We start from the raw sequence: 22,066 nt of genomic DNA, 5'->3' as shown, positions 1-22,066 counted from the left end.
GGAGCTAAAGTAAAAGGAGAATTTACCTATCGGTTTAAAAACTGAGTGTTTTTGGTATGAAATCCTTACACAAATGGTACAACCCCATAGAGGAACTTATCATTTTGTTACAAATGTTGTCTGATTTTATGAGATTCACTTGACAATTACTTATTTAATATTGTGGCCATTTCTCTCTCTTGGTTTCTGATTGCTTCTTCCCAAGTTTTAATATTTATTGTGCATATTCAATTAAGGCTTTTATTTAAAAGTATAGCCTGAGTTCCAGGTAAAGATGTGAAATGAAGCTGGATCACAGAATCCAGTTTTTGATGAAACAAACAAAATCACAAGCAATAATCACTCAGAAAGGATTATTTGAAACTTCATGCCATAACTTCGAAAAGTGGAGGTTGAGGAAAGAAATAAAATCCTGGTGCCATTTCTAACTTTTAAAAGCCATTTAGAGAAATAAGATGAATTTATCAAATCCTGAGCGTTTGCCAAATACTTCCCAATCTGGAAAAAATGAATAAGAGAATGAAAAAGCACCCTTGGACAACATCAAACAATATACCTACCATCACACAATATGTCAGAATTTCAGCAGACGCAAGAAAACTTGCTGAGGTCTGCTGTTTTTCAGGACTGTAAGCTAAGTTGGGGACACAGATCCATGTGACTAGATCCTTTCCTGGATGGAGTGTAGCTTGTTCAAGACACATGACAAAATCTCCCAAGATCAGGGAACCCAAGTAACCCAACAAAGCCACATAGAGCCCCAGGGGAAGGTCCCTCCTCCTTGCCTTCCCACCACCTACCCTCAAGTCCAGATATAATACTCAGGCCTTGAAATTCTAGTTTAGAGGGGGAAGAGGTAAAAGTATATCAAGGAGAATGTTCATTTACGGTAGGAGAGTTGCCCATGTTAATCATGACAAAATGAAAGAAATGGCAATCACACCAACATGTAACTACACAAAAAATTAAGGTTGCATACAAAAGATTAAGACAGTGTAATCCAAGGAAAAGGACAAAGTTACATGCAAGTATTTTGGCTAAAGAAATAAAACAATGAAAATAAGAATTTAGCAACACAGGTCTTCAAAGGTAAGATGACAAAACAACAAAATGGTATTAAAAGAAAAATTACAGCCCAAGTTTACATGCCTGTAATTCCAGCACTTTGGGAGGCCAGGGCAGGAAGATCGCTTGAGGCCAGGAGTTTGAGCCCAGCCTGGGCAACATAACGAGACCCCATCTCTATAAAAATAAGAGAAAAATTAACAGGGTATGGTGGTGCATGCCTGTAGTCCCAGCTACTCAGGAGGCTGAGGCAGGAGGATCATTTGAGCCCAGCAGTTTGAGGTAATAGTGAGCTGTGATTGCCCCACTGCACTCCAGCCTCGGTGACAAAGCAAGATCCTGTCTCAAAATAAATAAATAAATAAATAAAAATAAAAATAAAAATTACAGAACTTAAGAAAACAAATTGAGACCAAAATAAGATGAATATGTAAAACTGTCTATGAATGAAATAGACCTAGTTTAGAATTGAATATTATTACATATTTATTAAGATCCTATTTAGTATAGCAAAACCAAACCAAACACCACAAAAAAGTAAACATACAAGTGCCCCCAAAAAGATTTAATAATAATTACAGAAAAACTCACTGCATATCTTTCTAGAAATATTTATTTAATTCCACACTTTGTGAAGTATTACATATCTCCCCCACCATCATCCATTCCCATCCCTCGTATTTCTAGCTGTTTTTTGTTTTCTTTAGGTGTTTCTTGTTTAAGATTCTAAGTGAATGAACTCTTAAAATTTCTTAAGAGAATTAGCTGTAAAGATATTCATACCATTGCTGTTCAGAAGAGTAGCACTAGCCGCATGTGGCTATTTAAATTTAAATTAAATGAAAATCTAGTTCCTCAGTTTCATTGGCCACATTTAAATTACTTGTGGCTAGAAGCTACCTTTTTTTTTTTTTTCTTAAAGGAGATAAGGTCTTACTGCGTTGCCCATGCTGGACTCAAACTCCATCCTCCTACCTCAGCTTCCTGAGTAGCTGGGACTATAGAAGTGAGCCACCATGCCCAGCTTGTATAGCTCTTCCATCATCACAGAAAGTTCTCTGGCTTACAACGTGATGTGAATTTATTATTGGATATGTTGTAGTTCACTCTTACTAAAAAAGTATTTCATGTCCCACATCTTTAGTAAATTATGATAGGCTAAAAGGAAAATCTAATTCATAAAGTTACTTGGTGTGATTTCCTTCTTCTCCCCAGACGACCCCAAGAGAAACTTGATAAATATTTCCCTTTCATTATCTTTCTAGAGGAAGCCATGAGTGGGAGGGAGAGCATAGGGCATCAGATTTTTAGCAGCTGATTTTATCGTTCAGCAGTAGGGCAAAGAATTTAAATGATTTTGCTGATGTTAGGGAGTGAACCAAACAATAAAACAGAAAAAAAATTTGAACTTTATTCTTATAAATCTAGTTCCTTTATACTAGTCTGAAAAGAAAAGGAGTTCTGATGCCGTATTTTTCCTTATAATCCCATTTACTACATTGTTACTAGAAACGTTAAGTTTTAAAGAATTAAAGCATGTGATTATCATTAAGCTATTAATTCATAGCCTTGGTTTTATAGCACCTTAAAGTATCCCTAATTTAAAAATGTCCCAACTCAATTGAATTAATTTGAATTAAATTTAGTAAGTTTTATTAATATGCATCATAGAATACTCTTTGGAGGAGGTGGAAAGGAGGCAAATAAATGATAGGTGGTTAAAGTTACAAGATTCATAGTTTTTGGATCCACCCAGTGGAAAATATCGTGGTTCTGACAAAGCTTATAAACAGCCAGTCATTGCTCTCATTACATTACATTCTGAAGTTGACATGCATAGAGAAATTAGAAGAAATCTTCTTACTTATGTAATTCAGGTGTTGGAGAACTTTTTCTGTAGGACCATATAGTAAATATTTTCAGCTTCAAAGCCTGTCAGTCTCTGTGGCAGCTGCTCAACTCTCTATTGTAGCATGAAAGTAGACATAGATAAAATACATCCTTTATTTACACAAATAAGCAGCAGATCAGATTTGGGCTACAGGCTGTAGTTTGCTGACCCTTAAATCTAATTCAATCATTTATCCAATATTGGAAAGTTTTTACAGCTACCTAGTAATCTTTCAGCCTCTGCTGCATAACTCTAGGGATGCCTAAGCAGCTCATTCTGTCTCAGCTCCACTGTGAAGTTCCTCTAGACACCAAATGCAAATACGTCTCCTTAATCACCCCCTTCCATTGTTTCTGTCTTCTGTAGCTACACAAAATTATCTACTGCACTTCTTTGTGACAGCCCTTCAGAGAGTCAAAGCTGTTTTCCATGTGTATTCTCTTTAGGCTGTCAGTTCTTACAGTTTTTTTGTTGTTTGTTTGTTGGAGATAGTCTCACTCTGTCACTCAGGCTGGAGTGCAGTGACTCAATCTCGGCCCACTGCAAGCTCCGCCTCCCAGGTTCACGCCATTCTCCTGCCTCAGCCTCCCAAGTAGCTGGGACTACAGGTGCCCGCTACCATGCCTGGCTAATATTTTTTGTATTTTTAGTAGGGACAGGGTTTCACCGTGTTAGCCAGGATGGTCTCGATCTCCTGACGTCGTGATCTGCCCGCCACGGCCTCCCAAAGTGCTGGGACTACAGGCGTGAGCCACCACACCCAGCCCAGTTCTTACAATTTTTAAACATAGCATATTTTTTTCTTACAGTTTTCCACTGAAGATGCGTCTGTTTGTGTGGATTTGGTTTCCACATTACATTGTTACTTCGTACAGGTATATAATTTTCCACTGAAGATGTGTCTGTTTGTGTGGATTTGGTTTCCACATTACATTGTTACTTCGTACAGGTATTGCCAACAACTCTTTTTCCTACTCATTGCCTTTGAACTTTGTCTCTCCATCTCTGTACTGGTGTGGATTTCTTTCTGTGTTCTTTTGCTTTGTTTTCAGGAATGGAATTGTGGCTAGTTATCTCTTAATAACTTCAACTTGTTAAATTTCCGTGTCTAAAGGTGTAGGTTCTTATTCTATCTTTAGGGCAATAGCTGTTGTCTCCATTCATTTAAGCCACAAATTTGATAAGCATGCCTTGCATGTATTTCCCTAAGCCCTAATAAAACTAGTGACTGAAATAGTTCAGAAAATAATGAAACAGAAACATGGGTTTCGGAGTCAAGTCCTATAATTACATGACTGTCTCACTAGATGGCAGTCATTAGCTTAAGTGTCTTTTACAATATTGTTTTGACCAGTTTAAGTCATTTCTTTAGTACGTTTTACAGTGGTTTCTAATGTTTTCTTTCTTAGCTGATTTTTTTTTAATGACTACAAAAAGAAATCTGTTACTCCTTGCTTGTATTTCCTCTTAGAGTAACCAGGTCACATGTTCTGGTCTGATGATTCTTATACAAGGTCATCTTACGAAAGTTGCCTACAATTTCTTTTCTGAAAATAAGTGCTCTTGTAAGATTTTAAACTACATGTACATAATTTAAGTAGAGCTTTGTATAATACATACAAACAAAATAGGGCATTTACATTTTCATGCTAAAAATTTTATTTTTTATTTTTGAGACAGGGTCTTCCTCTGTCACCCAGGTTGCAGTGCAGTGGCACAATCTTGACTCACTACAACCTCTGCCTCTTGGGCTTAAGCAATTCTCGTGCCTCAGCCTCCCGAGTAGCTGGGATTACAGGCATGCACCACCACGCCAGGCTATTTTTTGTGTTTTTTGGTAGAGATGGAGTTTCATTGTGTTGGCCAGGCTGGTCTCAAATTCCTGGACTCAAGTGATCTGCCCGCCTTGGCCTCCCAAACTGTGGGGATTAGGGGCATGAGCCACTGTACTCAACCAAAAATTTTATTTGTATTTTACTTGTATTTTCTTTTCCCACATCTTTATTTTATAGTATGCAAAGCTGTCCTCTCAGATTTTCAGTTTCCTAACCGGTAGTCTACCTCTTTTTTAAAATATGCTTGTTTTTTAGTAATTTTTCTAAGCAAACTATATGCTGGCCAGGCATAGTGGCTCACATCTGTAATCCCAGAACTTTGACAGGCCAAGGTGGGAGGATCACTTGAGGCCAGGAGTATGAGACCAGCCTGGCCAACATAGCGAAATCCCATCTCTACTGAAAATTAGCCAGGCGTGGTAGTGCACACCTGTAATCACAGCTACTCAGGAAGCTGAGGCATGACAATCGCTGGAACCTGGGAGGCAGAGGTTGCAGGGAGTTGGGGTTGCGCCACTGCACTCCACCTTGGGCAACAGAGAGAGACTGTGTCTCAAAATATAATAAAAATAAAAATAAATTTTCAAAAAATAATCCCAAAGTGTATGATCACTTGTTCAGTTGCTTAACTTTTCTAAATAGAATCAAAAATCCCTAACAGACAAAATAAATGCTAAAAAGTGTGTATTTCATGATCATAGAGTAATTTCTCAGCCTGTGACTTAGGTTTTAAATTATTTTATTTATTTATTCTTATTATTTTTTGAGACGAGGTCTCACTCTGTCACCCAGGCTGAAGTGCAATGGTACAGTCTTGGCTCACTGCGACCTCTGCTTCCAGGGTTCAAGCAAATCTCGTGCCTCAGTCTCCCGAGTAGCTGAGACTGCATGTGCAAACCACCATGCCTGGTTAATTGTTTGATATTTTTAGCAGATAGAGTTTCACCATGTTGCCCAGGCTGGTCTTGAACTCCTGACCTCAAGCAGTTGGCCCTCCTTGGCCCCCCAAAGTGCTGGGATTACAGGCTGAGTCACCATGCAAGGCCCTTAAATTCTGATTTAGACATAGCTCTAACAAGCTTAGTTTTTAGTTTTTTTAGCCCACAGATGACTAGAATTAATGGATATGAAAAAGATACAGGTAAAAATTACATTAAGAAGAACCAGCGGAAGCAGATCTTAACCACACACACAACTCAATCTGCCGTGCTGGGCTGCTTACTAATGACCCTGAATGCTCTTTTTCTCTAATGTAGTAATCCTTGGCCAGTTGAACTTTTGCATACCAATGATTCATATGTGCATGCATAGTTTGGTTCCTTAAAAGAACATGACAGTTAGTCCTTCTCCCCTTTTGTGTGGACCATGTGAGCAAGTCTAAGAAGCTGGTATGTTTGTTTCACCTCTCAATATATGGGTAGAAAACCAGGCTTCCAAAAGAGAACTCAACCTCCAAAATCATGTGTTTTAGAGACCAAGCAGTTACACAGACATTTTGCTGAGCTCTTTGTGAAATCAAACAAATAAAAGGACAGCAAAAATAAAAGGGCAGTCTTGAAAATGTAAAAAGCGGTAGACTGTATAGGAAACTTTGGTGAGAACCTGTCTTAGCAGATCTCAAAGTGTGTTTCCCAAATCATTGAAGGTGGCTCAGGACTGAGGCTGCCTATCAAACCGGGGATTTAATGCCAACAAACCCAGTTAAGAGGTGGATATCTCCTGGAACAGGAAACAGTAAACTTTTCCTGTGAAGGGCTAGAAAATAAATATTTCAGGCTTTGTAACTCACATGTGGTCTCTAAAGCAATCCTCTTCTTCCTCCTCCTTCTCTCCCCAGCCCTTTCATAGCTCAAACACCATTCAAAAACAGGCTGAGTGTAACCCCATAGGCCACAGATTACTGACCCCTTGTGCTAACCACAAAATAGTTTTAGAAATTTAGTATCCCCATGATTGTCATGAGAAAATGCTTTAAATTTAAAAGAGTGCCAGGCACGGTGGCTCACGTCTGTAATCCCAGCACTTTGGGAGGCCAAGGTAGGTGCATCATTTGAGGTCAGAAGTTCGAGACCAGCCTGGCCAACATGGCAAAACCCCATCTTTACTAAAAAGAAATACAAAAACTAGCTGGGAGTGGTGGAGCGCGTCTGTAATCCCAGCTACTAAGGAAGTTGAAGCATGAGACTTGCTTGAACCCAGGAGGCAGAGATTGCAGTGAACCGAGATCATGCCACTGCACTCCAGCCTGGGCAACAGAGCGAGACTGTCTCAAAAAATTTAAAAAAGGAAAGTATATAAGATTTTAGAATGACTTATATCTGAAAAGATGAAAATTTTGGTTCTTGAAGTGATATTCTCCTGTTGGGTAGAAATTTGTTCATGTGGAGAAGTTCATGCCTAGTGATGAGGCGAAGTTGAGGTATATATTGTGTTGGTTAACCACTAATTCTCTGTCCCACTGGAACGTAAGCTTTGCTAGAAGAGGGGCCTTATCACTCCATCTCCAATGTCTAGAATACTGTAAATAGTAAGGACTCAGCAAATATTTGTGGAACAAATGAATACTACTGTATACATTTTCTAATGGGACAGCCATGTTACATTTAAAAATAGTCATAAATGATACCAAAAAGGCAAATTCTCATAAGGGAATAGATAGCTAAAATAAGCCAAATTTGTGTAACTTCTCATTTGTAATTTAGGAAAACACTGAAGAAATAGGTGGTCAACTGATTGAAAAAATGCTGCCAATGTGGCAAATGATAAAGAGAGAAAGGATGTAGCATTCAGATGTATGATACGGATTTTGTTCATTTTTATTGTTTATTTTTATTTATAATATTTTTATTATAAAAGCATCGCTAAGGCATTGTAAAAAGATTAGAAACAGCCTAAAGAAGGAAAACAACCAACCATATCTTATCACCCAGAAAAAACTGCGTTAATACTTTCTTAATGGACCATTTCCTCCGAATATTTATATTCTAACAATGTAATGGGGTTTTGAATATACTGATATAAAAGCATAAAGATCCTCCATGGAATAGTTTATAGTATATAAGGAAAAACCCTGAGAAATTATTTGGGTCATGCTCTTATTTCTGAACAGATTTCAGCATGTGTAACCATCCTATATAGATACATGTTGACATACTTTTTATTTTTTCTTTTAACTTTTTACTATGGATTTTGAACATAACCAAAAGTAGAGTGAATAGTATAATAAACCTTTGTCTAACTTCAACAATTACCGACATTCTGATGTAGTTCTCTGTCTTTTTTTCTTTTTTTTTTTTTTAAAGACAATTTTATTGGCCAGGCGTGGTGGCTCAGGCCTCTAATTCCGGCACTTTGGGAGGCTGAGGTGGGTGGATAGCTTGAGCCCAGGAGTTCGAGACCAGCCTGGGCAAAATGGAGAAACCCCTTCTCTACAAAAGAATATACAAAAATTAGCCAGGTGTGGTGGCGGGCACCCTAGTCCCAGCTACTTGGGAGGCTGAGGTGGGAGGATCACCTGAGCCTGGAAGGTAGAGGCTGCAGTGAGCCGTGATCATACCACTGCACTCCAGCCAGGGCAACAGAGTGAGACCTGGTCTCCAATAAAAAAAAAAAAAAAAAAAAAGAAAATTGTTTCTTACAGTAATACTATTTGGAGAAACCTTAAGAATTGCTACAGTTTAAATATATTCAGTAGACTGGCTTTTTAGTTGCTATCACAACTTGAGAAGCTGTTTTATGCCATATGAAATTTTGAGTATTCATTTTAACCATAACACCTTCATCATAATGCTTCTTATGGTAGAGCCTTTTTGTACTGTAATAAAAAATAATTCACCTTTCCTCAAATGAATGGGAAAAAGAATGAATGTCGCCAAATTTTTGTGTTGAGTCTGTGCAAATTGATACAGTGTTTTATAGAACAAGTTGAAAATATGAATCAGGAGCTTTAAGTAATTCACATCCATTGACCCAGCCTTGAGAAATTCATCTTAAGGAAATAAGAATATATACAAAAATAAATTTTCGAGGATTATTATTTGTTTTGTAAATATAGCTTTTTTTAAAAAAAAAAAAGGAAAAAATTGAAAACAATTTAAAATGTCCAATGTTAAGTTATACTAGTTAAATTCATTATTGTATGGGATGACTATTCATTATGCATAATTAAATGAAAAATGTTTTTTGTGGTTTTTTTGTGGGGTTTTTGGTTGGTTTTGAGACAGAGTCTCGCTCTGTTGCCAGGCTGGAGCGCAGTGGCGCGATCTCAGCACACTGCAACCGCCACCTCCCCAGTTGAAGCGATTCTCCTGCCTCCACCTCCTGAGTAGCTGGGACTACAGGTGCACACCAACGGGCCCAGCTAATTTTTGTGTTTTTAGTAGAGATGGGGTTTCACCATGTTGGCAAGGATGATCTCGGTCTCCTGACCTTGTGGATCTGCCTGCCTCAGTCTCCCAAGGTGCTGGGATTACAAGCGTGAGCCACTACACCTGGCCTGAAAAATGGTTAACATCGTGATATGTATGGGTAGATGTGCAATAACATCAACACATTATGTATTGTGTATAATAATAGAACAGCGCGTTAATATTGGTTGTCACTGGATGGGGGATTACGGATATTTTAAATTTTTTTCTTTAATTACTTGTTTTTAACAGTGTATCTGTATTTTGAGAAAGAAATGGTTTTTTTTAAATTAAAACTTTAATTTTTAAATAAATACAACTTTTTCTTTACTCAGTACTTTGTTTCATATACTTTGTTTCTGTTTCTGCTCATAGGGTGAGTATGACTAATTTTACTATCTGATTTTTCTTTTACTAATTTCTAAATTGATTCAACTTTATTTCTATATCTCTGCCTCATTGGAGCCAGAGTTGTCTTTGGAGTGCCTGTGCCAATTTTTGTTTCCATTTCGGTATGTGGAAACTTTGGATGTGGAATTCAAATAGGCCTGGGTTCAAATTCCATGTGACTTTAGGTAAATTAATCCATCCACTTTCACATACCTCTTCTGTGATGTGTGGATAATGGGAGCCCATGTTCATAACTCTGAGGTAGTGATTAAAATGAGAAAATGTGGCCGGGCACAGTGGCTCATCCCTGTAATACCAGCAGTTTGGGAACCTCAGGACAGGCGTTCGAGACCAGCCTGGCCAACATGGTAAAACCCCATCTCTACTAAAAATACAAAAAATTAGCTGGGCATTGTGGCACACACCTGTAGTCCCAGCTACTTGGGAGGCTGAGCCAGGAAAATCACTTGAGCCCAAGAGGTGGAGGTTGCAGTGAGCCAGAATCGTACTACTGCACTCCAGCCTGAGCAACAGAGGAAGACTCTATAATAAATAAACAAACAAATAAGGAAATGTATGTCAAGTGTTTAGCATGTGTTCAGCACTCAACCAGTAACTGTAATTATTAACATTTATCTTTTTTCTTTTTTTTTTTTAATTGAAACGAAATCTCACTCTATTATCCAGGCTGGAGTGCAGTAGCACAATCTCAGCTCACTGCAGCCTCTGCCTCCTGGGTTCAAGTGATTCTCCTGCCTCAGCCTCCCAAATAGCTGGGATTACAGGCATCCACCACCACACTCCGCTAACTTTTTTTGTATTTTTAGTAGAGAAAGGGTCTCACCATGGTGACCAGGCTGGTCTTGAACTCCTGACCTCAAGTGATACTCCCGCCTGAGCTTCCCAAAGTGCTGGGATTACAGGCATGAGCCACTGCACCCGGCCAACATTCATCTTTGTGCTTGATATTTTTTCATCAGATCCAATTCTGTTACTGTCTATGATTGTTAATATAAATCAGCTATATTTCTGTCTATTCCTTCTCTCCAGTAAATTGTGTGAAAATATTTAACTTAAAAAGTACTGAGGACCGGGCACAGTGGTTCATGCCTGTAATCCCAGCACTTCAGGAGGCCATGGCATGCAGATCACCTGAGGTCAAGAGTTTGAAACCAGCCTGGCCAACATGGCAGAACCCCGTCTCTACTGAAAATATAAAAATTAGCTGGGTGTGGTGGTGCGTGCCCGTAATTCCAGCTACTTGGGAGCTGGGACAGGAGAATCTCTTGAACTCAGAAGGCGGAGGTTGCAGTGAGCTGAGATTGCGCCACTGCACTCCAGCCTGAGCAACAGAGCGAGATTCTGTTTTAAAAAAAAAAACAAAGACCAAGCACAGTGGCTCATGCCTATAATCCCAGCAGTTTGGGAGGCCAAGGCAGGCAGAACATGAGGTCAGGAGATGGAGAGCATCTTGGCTAACATGGTGAAACCCCATCTCTACTAAAAATACAAAGAATTAGCTGGGTGTGGCACCATGCCTGTAATCCCAGCTACTCGGAAAGCTGAGGCAAGAGAATTCCTTGAACCCAGGAGGTGGATGTTGCAGTGAGCCAAGATCTTGCCACTGTACTCCAGCCTGGGCAACAGAGTGAGACTCTGTTTAAAAAAAAAAAAAAAAAGTACTGAGGAAGATGATTGATTTAGCATTTATTTCTAGAAGATAATACACCTCTTACCACTTTTTTGTTTTGTTTTGTTTTGTTTTTTTGAGACAGTCTCACTGTGTCGCCCAGGCTTGAGTGTAGTAGCATGATCTCGGCTTGCTGCAACCTCTGCTTCCCGAGTTCAAGCAATTCTCATGCCTTAGCCTCTCAAGTAGCTGGGATTACAGGCACCATGCGTGACTGATTTTTGTACTTTTAGTAGAGATGGGGTTTCACCACGTTGGCCAGGCTGGTCTTGAACTCCTGGCCTCAAGCGATCCCACCTGCCTCGGCCTCCCAAGGTGCTGGGATTACAGGCATGAAGCACTGCACCTTTTTTTTTTTTTAAATGAGTTTGAATCTCGTTCTGTTGCCCAGGCTGGGGTGCAGTGGTGCCATCATGACTCAGCCTCAAACTCCTGGGCTCAAGCAATCCTCTTACCTCAGCCTCCCTAGTAGCTGGGACTACAGGCACAGGCCACAACACCTACCTCACTTATTACCACTTTTAAAAGTCAACTGTCATAGTAACTTAAATATTCATTTTTAAAAACCATGGGAAATTCAGTTGTACTCCAAAAGAGGTTTAAAAGAAAGAGACTCCATGTCTACAGACATTTGGCAGTTTTTAAAACAAAGATATCTTTAGTTTTTGAAGAACAGCTAACTTTTTGAAAAAAACATTTAGATTAATTCTGCCTGATAATGAGATTGGTATCAGGGATTCAGCTCTTACATCAGAATTCTTCAGATACACAAAACTCTTAAAAGCTCTTGGGGACTTACGCTGAGATGAAGGATTTTGATTTGTTGTTAGTTTAATTACGTGTTATTTTAACTCTACTCATGAATCTTCGAAATGTAGAAGTATGTTCTTTTTTATGTATTGCTCAATAGTGTTGTTGCTCTTTTCAAGTTTAAAGTTAAAACTGATTTGCCACATGCTATTTGAACTTTTAACATGCTTCCTCTCTAAGAAAATCATTCTCTCCCTTTCTGCACAAAGTACCTCTGCCAGAAAAACAAGGGAAGAAATTTTACTACTAAATAGTAGGCAAAGCATATAACAGAATTTTTTTCTTTTTCCTGAGACGGAGTCTTGCTCTGTTGCCCAGGCTAGAGTGCAGTAGTGCAATCTCAGCTCACTGCAACCTCTGCCTCCCAGGTTCAAGCGATTCTCCTCCCTCAGCCTCCCAAGTAGCTGGGACTACAGGCACACGCCACCACAGCCAGTTAATTTATGTATTTTTAGTAGAGGTGGGGTTTCGCCATGTTGGCCAGGCTAGTCTTGGACTCTTGACCTCAGGAGATCTGCCCGCCTTGGCCTCCCAAAGTGCTGGGATTATAGCTATGAGCCACCGTGCCCAGCTGAGAAAATTCTTCTTCTTTTTTTTTTTTTTTTTTTGAGATGGAGTCTTGCTCTGTTGCTGAAGCTGGAGTGTGATGGCGCAATCTTGTCTCACTGCAACCTCCACCTCCCAGGTTCAAGCAGTTCTCCTGCCTCAGCCTCGTGAGTAGCTGAGATTACAGGCATGAGCCACCACGCCTGGCTAGTTTTTGTATTTTTAGTAGAAACAATGTTTCACCATGTTGGCCAGACTGGTCTTCAACTCCAGACCTCAGGTGATCTGCCCACCTTGGCCTCCCAAAGTGCTAGGATTACCGGCAGAAGCCACCGTGCCCAGCTGAGAAAATTCTTAAAAGAAAATATGGATAGCTAAAACATCCCCCAAAAGTTTTTTTTTTTTTTTTAATTAATAAGTTAGAATAACTAGAACTGACAAGAATTTGGTTTAATAGTCAATATCATACCAGTTACTGGGAATGTAAGGAACCTTTTTTTTTTTTTTTTTTTTTTGAGACAAGTTATCGCTCTGTTGCCCAGGCTGGAGTGCAGTGGTTCCTGCCTCAGCCTCCAAGTAGCTGGGACTACAGGGGCACACCACCATGCCTGGCCAATTTTTGTATTTTTAATAGAGATGGGGTTTCACTATGTTGCCAAGGCTGGTCTCAAACTCCTGGTCTCAAGTGATGCACCCACTTCGGCCTCCCAAAGTACTTGGATTACCGGTAAAGAACCTCTTAAAGGAAAATTTGGCCCATATGCATACAGACTTTTAACTTAGTATTTTATATGTACGTCTCTCTCCAAAGAAGGAAATCTAAAATACAGGTAGAGTTTTATAATCAAAGATGTTCTTTCAGTTACCTTTTTATAACATAAAATTAGAAAGGACAACAAATAGGCAAATAGTCAAAGTAATGGTAAATCTGTACATTAAAATATTGTATAGCCATTACAACTGACATGAAAAAGAAAAACTACCATGCAGCACTGTTATGACAAATTGTTGAAAGGTAATCCAACCTGAATCTTATCAAGCCTCTGAATCTAACTACCAGTTTAGAGGAAGTACAGGGGACAGGAGGACACGTTAAATGTCACCATGGGGGTGCAGTCAGCAATATCTGAAACGTAGGAAACTCTAGAGCAAACAATGTGGTTTCTTCAACAAGTTACAAGAAAAAAAATTTAAAGAGGTAGGGAGAACCCACTGATAAAAGAAATACCAACTGATTTGTATGGATGGATGGATTGATTGATGGATGGATGGATGGATGGATGGATGGATTTTAGACAGAGTTTCACTCTTGTCTCCCAGGCTGGAGTGCAATGGCGCAATCTCAGCTCACTGCAACCTCACCTCCTGAGTTCAAGTGATTCTCCTGCTGCAGCCTCCCAGGTGGCTGGGACTACAGGCATGCGCCACCATGCCCAACTAATTTTTGTATTTTTACTAGAGAGGGGTTTCACCATGTTGGCCAGGATAGTCTCGATCTCTTGATCTTGTGATCTGCCCACCTTGGCCACCCAAAGTGCTGGGATTACAGGCATGAGCCACTGCGCCCAGCCCTGTATGGATTTTATTTGGCCATTCATTCAAACAAACTGAAAACATATAAGAGATAATTAGGCAAATTTGAAATCTGTATATCTAATGATATTAAGGAATTATTGATGTTTTGGGTATCATAGTGGTATTATGATTGACATGTATATGAATTTGTAACATATGATGTCTAGAATTCATTTCAAAGTAGTCTCAGGTTGGGTGGGGTGGTGGTGGGGGGGCTTTACATGGAACAAGATTGGCAATGTGTTGCTAATTATTGAAGCTAGGTAGTAGGTATGTGGTGCTTCATTTTCCTGTTCTTTCTAGTTTTGTGTATGTTTGAAAATACCCATAATAAAAAGTATAAAAACAATAAACTTTAACATGAAAAAACTAGGTGAAAAAGAACATGACATACATGAGTAAATTTGAGCTATGGTTTTTTTTAATGTAAAGAAAAAAGAATACAAAGAAATGTACACAGTTTAAAACAGTAGCTGCTTTTAGGTAGTGAGATAATACATGAGTTTTCTCTTTAAAATAATTATCATTTATATATGTAAATTTATATACTTGCAAATTTTTTTATAATGAGTACTTTTAAATTTATTTTCATTAGTCATTCAAAATTCAAATGGTATAAGAAAGATATACTGTGAAACTAGCTCCACTTTTCATCTCTCAGTTACCCTCAGAAATAACTAGTGTTACTCATTTCTTTTATTGGAAAGATGCATACTGTTTATGTATTCTTTTGAAAATTGCAAAGTGTGATACTATACACTGTTCTCTTGTTTCTACTTAACAATGTATCTTGGAGATTGAACTATATTTATGCATAAAGACCTTCCTCATTCTTTCACATCTTCATAGCCAGTCCCTTCAGATGGACATGCAGGTTTGCTACTTCAAATACTGAAATGATTAACCTCTATGAAAGTCATTTTACACATATGCAAGTATATTTATCAGAAGAATTGTTGAAATTGCTGGGTCACGTTATATGTATATTTGTAATTTTGATAACGTTTCAAATTGCTGTTGCTAGAGAGTGTGCAGGCACAGTGTGGTAAAAAAAAAAAAGTATAGGTTTTATTTGCATTACTCTTGGTATAAGTGTAATTGAAGATCTTTTCTTTCAGTTGTTCAAGAGCTATTTTCACTTCCTCTTATGTGTACTCTGTTTCTAGTCTTTGCCTCTTTTCCAACTGTATTTTTGGGTACTTTTTAAAATAATTAGTAGATGCACTTTATGCATTTTGGAAATTAACCTTCTGTCTGTAGCATAAATTGCCAATATTTTCCCCCAGTTTTTTTGTCTTTTAGTTTTGAATATGGTTGGATTTTTTGTTATTTTGTCATACAATTCTTTAAAATGTTGTTATCAAATTGATCAGTCTTCTGGTTTTTTGTACTTGTGCCTCCCTTGAGATCATTTACAAAATGATTTCTGATATTTTACATTTAAATCTGTGATGTGTCTGGACTGTATCCCAGTATTCAGTTAAGAAGCTCAAGTCCAACTTAATTGGGTTTCCAAGTGGCTACCACTATGTCCCACACCATTTGTCAGTTCATCTTTTTCCCACTGACTTAAAAGGTCATCTTTATCATATTCTAAGTACTCATATGGCTTTGTGTATGTGTTTCCTGGCCTTTCCATTCTATCCATGGAATTGTCCATGGATTTGTCTGTTCACATTCCAGCACCTTAGTTTGAATTATTGTAGCTTTGTCATATATTTTTAAATTTTTTGTGATGAGTTCTTCTTTACTCTTGAGTTTTCCTGGCTCTTTTCTTATTTTTGCTTCTCTTTTAAAAAATTTTTCATTTTCTCACAACTATACTAACAAGGACTTTTTTTTTTTAAATGATAACTCTAAAATCAGCTTGTCTAACTCAATTAAAAATCATTTTGGTATTTTTTATTGGTATTAATTTAGGAAGCATTGACTTTTTAATGCTGTTATTATATCCTCTCATCCATCATGACAAGACCTGTGTGTTTAATTCTTTTGTTTTCCTTGTTAGCATTTATGTGTTTCGTTTATTTAGATCTTGTCTAAACTTTTTACATTTCTTATGAACTTTATTTCTAGGTTTTTCATTTTTATTGATGTTATAAATGCTGTCTTTGATTATATCTTGTGATTATTGTTTGTACATGTGACGTCTAAAGTTTTGTATATATTCATTTTGTGACTACTCATCTTTTAAAATTCTTTTGTTTCTAATATAGTTTTTCAGTTGCTATTCTTTGATTTTCAAGGTATATAATTATGTCATCTACAGATAACCCTTTTCTTTCTCATGCCACTAATTTTTCTCTCAAATAATATAGTATTTTCACACAGAAAATATGATTTAAAGTTAAAAATGTTAACATAATGCATGCCCCTTATATTTAGCCCTATTTAAGCAAAATTTAGTGTCATGTTAGTTAACTATGATTAGGCTTCTCAAAGTTGTACATATTCTGAACTCTTCAATAAACCTTTAAAAGATTTTTAATGTCAACTTTTTTAAAAATCAGTTTCTAAAAATGAGACATTCTCATTGAAAATAAATATTTTTATTAGTGATATTTAAATATTGAAAAACTATCTCTGCTTTTTTCCTCAGAATCAAATGGCTATAGCATGTGGATCTCGAGCTCATTTGGAAAAAGAATCAATTGCTCAGGTGAGACTTCATTAATTGGCATGGGACAGCCAATTAATTGGCTTTTATTTCCTTTTTTACATATATATTTGGCAAGAAATTGGCTTTTCTGTCTAATCTCTTAAACATGAGGTTCCTTTCAAAAGAAAATGATGTTTTAATTGTGGAAAGCTTATGAAGGATTGGCACATTTTAGAATTGATTTTTTTTTAAGGGTATACAAGAGGATATGGATTTCGCTTTGCCTTAGGATGCAAGCAGTTCTTTTTAATATATTTTTAAGACAAAGAGAATCTGTTCAGTTATAAAACAAACTTCTAAATTATGCTTTTTTCTTTTTTTTGAGACGGAGTCTCCCTCTGTTGCCCAGGCTGGAGTGCAGTGGCATGATCTTGGCTCACTGTGCAACCTCCACTTCCCGAGTTCAAGCAGTTATTCTGCCTCAGCCTCTCGAGTAGCTGGGACTGCAAGCACACACCGCCACACCTGGCTATGATTTTGTATTTTAGTAGAGATAGGGTTTCACTGTGTTGCCCAGCCTGGTCTTGGAACTCCTGAGCTCAGGTAATCCGCCTACCTCGGCCTCCCAAAGTGCTAGGATTACAGGTGTGAGCCACTGTACCTGGCATAAATGATGCATTTTTTAACCAATCAACTTGCCTTTATTTTTTTCTAACATTGGCACAGTTAAGTGCTTTGTTTTGAGTTTTATTCAGGGTTTAAATTTATTTTTTAACCTCATTCCCCTTAGAAAAACACTATGCTGTAAAATTTGACAAGTTTGCAACTGCCTTTTTAGGGTATTAAAATGTCACTAAAGATGTTTAATTTTTCATTTTGTAGATTATGCTAGAAAAACTAGAGTAACAATTTCCCAGGTCACTCTTATGCACACGAGGCTTTGAGAACCAGTGGAATAAAAGGTTGAACCTTTCCCCCAATGATTCAGAAAAGAGATACGTAGAAATTTTAATTTTTAAAAAAGATATATTGATGACAGAGTGACAAAACCTTTTAAGGATTGTATTGAAGTACAGAAGCCCATACTCTCTTTTTATTTTTTATTTATTTATTTTTGAGACAGAGTCTCGCTCTGTCACCCAGGATGGAGTGCAGTGATGCAATCTCAGCACAATGCAACCTCTGCCTCCCAGGTTCAAGCGATTCTCCTGCCTCAGTCTCCCAAGAAGCTGAGATTACAGGCACGCACCATCATGCCTGGCTAATTTTTATATTTTTAGTAGAAGGGGTTTCACCATGTTGGCCAAGCTGGTCTCAAACTCCTGACCTTAGGTGAGCCACTTGCCTTGGCCTCCCAAAGTGCTGGGATTACAGGCATGAGCCACCATGCCCCGCCTGTTTTTTTTTTGTTTGTTTTGTTTTGTTTTTGAGACGCAATCTAGCTCTGTCACCCAAGCTGGAGTGCAGTGATGCAGTCTCGGCTCACTGCAACCTCTGTCTCCTGCATTCAAGTGATTCTCCTGCCTCAGCCTCCCTACTAGCTGGGATTACAGGCATGCACCACCACACCCAGCTAATTTTTGTATTTTTAGTAGAGACGGTTTTGCTTTTCATCTCGAACTGCTGACCTCATCATCTGCCCTCCTTGGCCTCCCAAAGTGCTGGGATTACAAGTGTGAGCCACCATGCCTGGCCCCTTCTCCTTTTTTTAGAAATAATTGTTTTACTAGCACCTAGTCTAGTATTCTATATATCCTAGAGATTCTCACTGATGTTTAAAAAACATTAATCTGTTAACCATACAGAATAGCACACTCCTAGGTATTTAAAATGGGAAGAGAGCTTGGAATTAATCCAACTTCATCAGTTTACCAATACACAGGGGATAAGAAAAAGAAAAGTATGTGTCTTAAGATGTTCAGCACATTTTATATATATGTGTATAATTATAAAATAACATATATGTATACTTATAAAATAGTATATATATAGATAGATATAAAATTGTAGTAGAAACTATTAAATGCTAAATTCCGACAATAGGAAATACAGCTATAGCCCTAGATTAAATGTGCAGCCAGTAAAGCTGATGATAATGGAGACTATTTAATAACATGGGATAAAACCTGAAATATTAGGTTGTTTGTAGAAAATAATGTGATATTATAAATACAGTTATCTGTGTTGAAATAACAAATATGCCAGACACAGTGGCTCACACCTGTAATCCCAGCACTTTGGGAGGCTGAGGCGGGTGGATCACCTGAGGTTAGGAGTTTGAGACCAGCCTAGCCAACGTGGTAAAACCCCGTCTCTACTAATAATGTAAAAATTAGCCGGGTGTGGTGATCCCAGCTACTTGGGAGGCTGAGGCAGGAGAATCGCTTGAACCCAGGAGGCAGAGGTTGCCGGTGAACTGAGATCAGGCCACTGCACTCCAGCCTGGCTGACAGAATAAGACTCCTCCTCAAAATAAAAATAAAAATTTGTTTTTGCACACAAAAACAGCTAATGAAAATAAACCAAACTAATTTAATGGTTTTGTAAGTAAATTTTTTTCTTTTTTTTTTTTTAACAAAATACATTAATTAGATGAAAAAGGATAATCTACTTGGTGTAGGAAAAAAGATAGTTTGGAGAAATAGATAGCCAAAGACAGACTTAGGAGCCAGTGAGTAATACAGCCAAGGGATAATCCTTGTATTTGTTGGTGGTGGCTGTAGAAAGGAGCCATGTGTTTTGGTTTTGTTTTTCATGGTGTAAATTCTGTTCACTTAGATCTTGCATTGGTTGAAAACTCTGAATTTTTCCTAGAAATACACTGGTATTTAAATGAGACTATACTTTGGTCTAAATATTTTACCTAGTACTGCTCTTAGCCAGGTATCAAGGGATCAATTGCAGGAGCCACAGATTTATAATTTATCTTGTCTCTATCCATCCATTCTTTCATCTCTAAAATCTAGTGTTTGATTTAGTGCTCTTGGGTTCCCACAGAATTGGCTGCCATTCTGTAGAAAGAAAGGATAACCTGTGATACTCACTAGAGATCATTGGTTGTCTGCTGCAGATGCTGTGACAACTGCTGCTCAGTAGGCTTGTTCAAGTCCAGCCTATTCTTACAGAACCATACCTGTCTCATAAAAGGTTGTCTTCAAGAGGCACAGGACATGCATGTGCCTCATGTCCAGAAAACTGCAGCATTGCTTTCCATTCCCCTTCATGTGCTGTCAGTAATATAAACCCTTGCATGGTGATCAATCTGTGGACAATGAGAAAATTATAAACGAATTAATCAGGATAACATTCAATAGCTTATTGCATAATGTTCAGAAACATCTTTCCTTGATATTTTTCTACATTTCTCAATTATTCTACCACCTCTTTTACTTCTCCCTTTGGAAGACAAACATGACCCTGCCCTGATGGAGTCTTGTATCATCCTTAAAAGTGCTTATATTCCCATGTGTTCTGTACAACGTAATGTTTATATACTGCCTGGCTATTCTTGAATTTATCATTTTAAAAGGATTCAAAAATAGAATCCATTAGTGGTTATTTAATGTTTTTAGTTTTTGTTTAAAGAGTCTTTGCTTAAGTGCTGGGACCTCTTTGAACTTCTTATTTTAAGATAATGAAATTAGCAGTCAGCTTTAAATTTCACCCAAATTAATTTCTTGTTTACATTTTATAAACATTGAAGATATTAGCGTTAACACTGAAACAGTTAAAATTGTTTTCCTTAATGTTTTGAATGGCCATTTCAGAAGATCATATAAGCCTACTCTCTTTTAGTAGCTTCACTTAACTAAATAAGTGTATACTATATTTTAGGTATCTTCTAAATTTTAAGATATTTTGCAAAGTTCTAAAAATAAAAACAAGATTCTCTTGTTTGTGGCTAACCTTGTTAAGCTTTTAAATATGTTAGAAATCAAATAACTTAAGGACTTCATGTGAACTCTACATTTTTCTGCTTTTTAAAAAAATAGCCATTATCCTAAAACATACAAACAAAAATTCTGTAGTAACATGCAAGCAAAAGCAGTCATGAATAGTTTTATTTGCTAACAAATAAGCTCACTCAAATCACATTAAAATCACTCATGGAGAATAATTTATAGGTGTTGTTATTCTACCTTTAATTTTTATTTTTCTATCTTTCAATTTCTGTTTGTTCCTTTCCTAAGCGTAAGTGCTCTTTTGGAGGTTTAATCAGTCAACCAGTATTTATTGGAAGTATTTTATATGGAAGGCACTGAGCAAGCTGTTGTGAGATTCCTAAAGTATTTTAAGATGAGGTTTCTGCCCTATCTACTTAGAGAGGTAAGATATATTTACATCAAACCATAACTAATGATTCTAGATGATAAATGAGAAGTGCTAGATCATTTTTAAAAGTTTATTTTACATACCTTATAGATAAGTATTTTATTCTTCCTTTCCTTCCTGCCCTATTTAATACAGAAGTAAAATTGTGGTCAGGCGAGTAAAGTAAGCTTTCAAGCTTTCTTCCTTTATGAAAAACATTATTGAGTTCCTGTTATTTTCTGTGCCAAACACTTGGCTATGTTCTTTAAAATAATCTCATTTAATCCTTATAATAACTTTGTGAGGTAGGCATTATTCTCGTTTTATCAGTGAGGAAATGGATTTAGAGGGTTGAAGTAACTTGTTCAAGGTCACCCTGCTAATTAGTAATGGAGCCAGGATTCACATATAGGCCTGCTCAGTTTGGTGCTTTTTCTTTTCTTTTTCTTTTTGAGTTGGAGTCTCACTCTGTCACCCAGGCTAGGGTACAGTGGCACCATCTCGGCTCATTGCAACCTCCACCTCCCAAGTTGAAGCAATTCTCCTGCCTCAGCCTCCTGAGTAGCTGGGACTACAGGTGTGTGCCACCACACCTGGCTAATTTTTTATTTCTAGTAGAGACGGGGTTTCGCCATGCTGGCCAGGCTGGTCTCGAACTCCTGACCTCAGGTAATCCACCTGCCTCAGCCTCCCAAAGTGCTGGGATTATAGGTGTGAGCCATCACCCCTGGCCTGATTTGGTGCTTTTTCTGTGTTATTCTGTTCTACTGTGGTTCTATTTGATGATGATAGAAAAAGCCATGCAAAGGAAGAATGATACTAAACATTATAATTTTGAAAAGCAAAAGCCAAAAGGAGGAAGGGACCTTTATCCTATAGTATGAGATATTAAATGTTCTTACAGACTCTGAATAGGTTGCTTGTATACGTAAGTAAAGCATCATTACT

At 37.7% G+C, this 22,066-nt stretch overlaps 1 protein-coding gene across 3 annotated transcripts in view; it reads left to right on the top strand.

Annotated features, from left to right (window-relative positions):
- Positions 1–22,066, top strand: part of ALG5 (ALG5 dolichyl-phosphate beta-glucosyltransferase) — a 50,826-nt gene that overhangs the window by 14,121 nt on the left and 14,639 nt on the right. For all 3 annotated transcript variants that reach the window (XM_003913775.4, XM_009191784.4, XM_017951186.2), the window contains one exon: positions 16,808–16,867. In XM_003913775.4, coding sequence (XP_003913824.1) covers positions 16,808–16,867 — 60 coding nt within the window. The remainder of the gene's footprint in view (positions 1–16,807; positions 16,868–22,066) is intronic.

The sequence above is a fragment of the Papio anubis genome, chromosome 15 (genome assembly GCF_008728515.1).
Source record: "Papio anubis isolate 15944 chromosome 15, Panubis1.0, whole genome shotgun sequence".
Taxonomy (NCBI): domain Eukaryota; kingdom Metazoa; phylum Chordata; class Mammalia; order Primates; family Cercopithecidae; genus Papio; species Papio anubis.
This window is presented reverse-complemented; position numbering and strand designations above follow the sequence as displayed.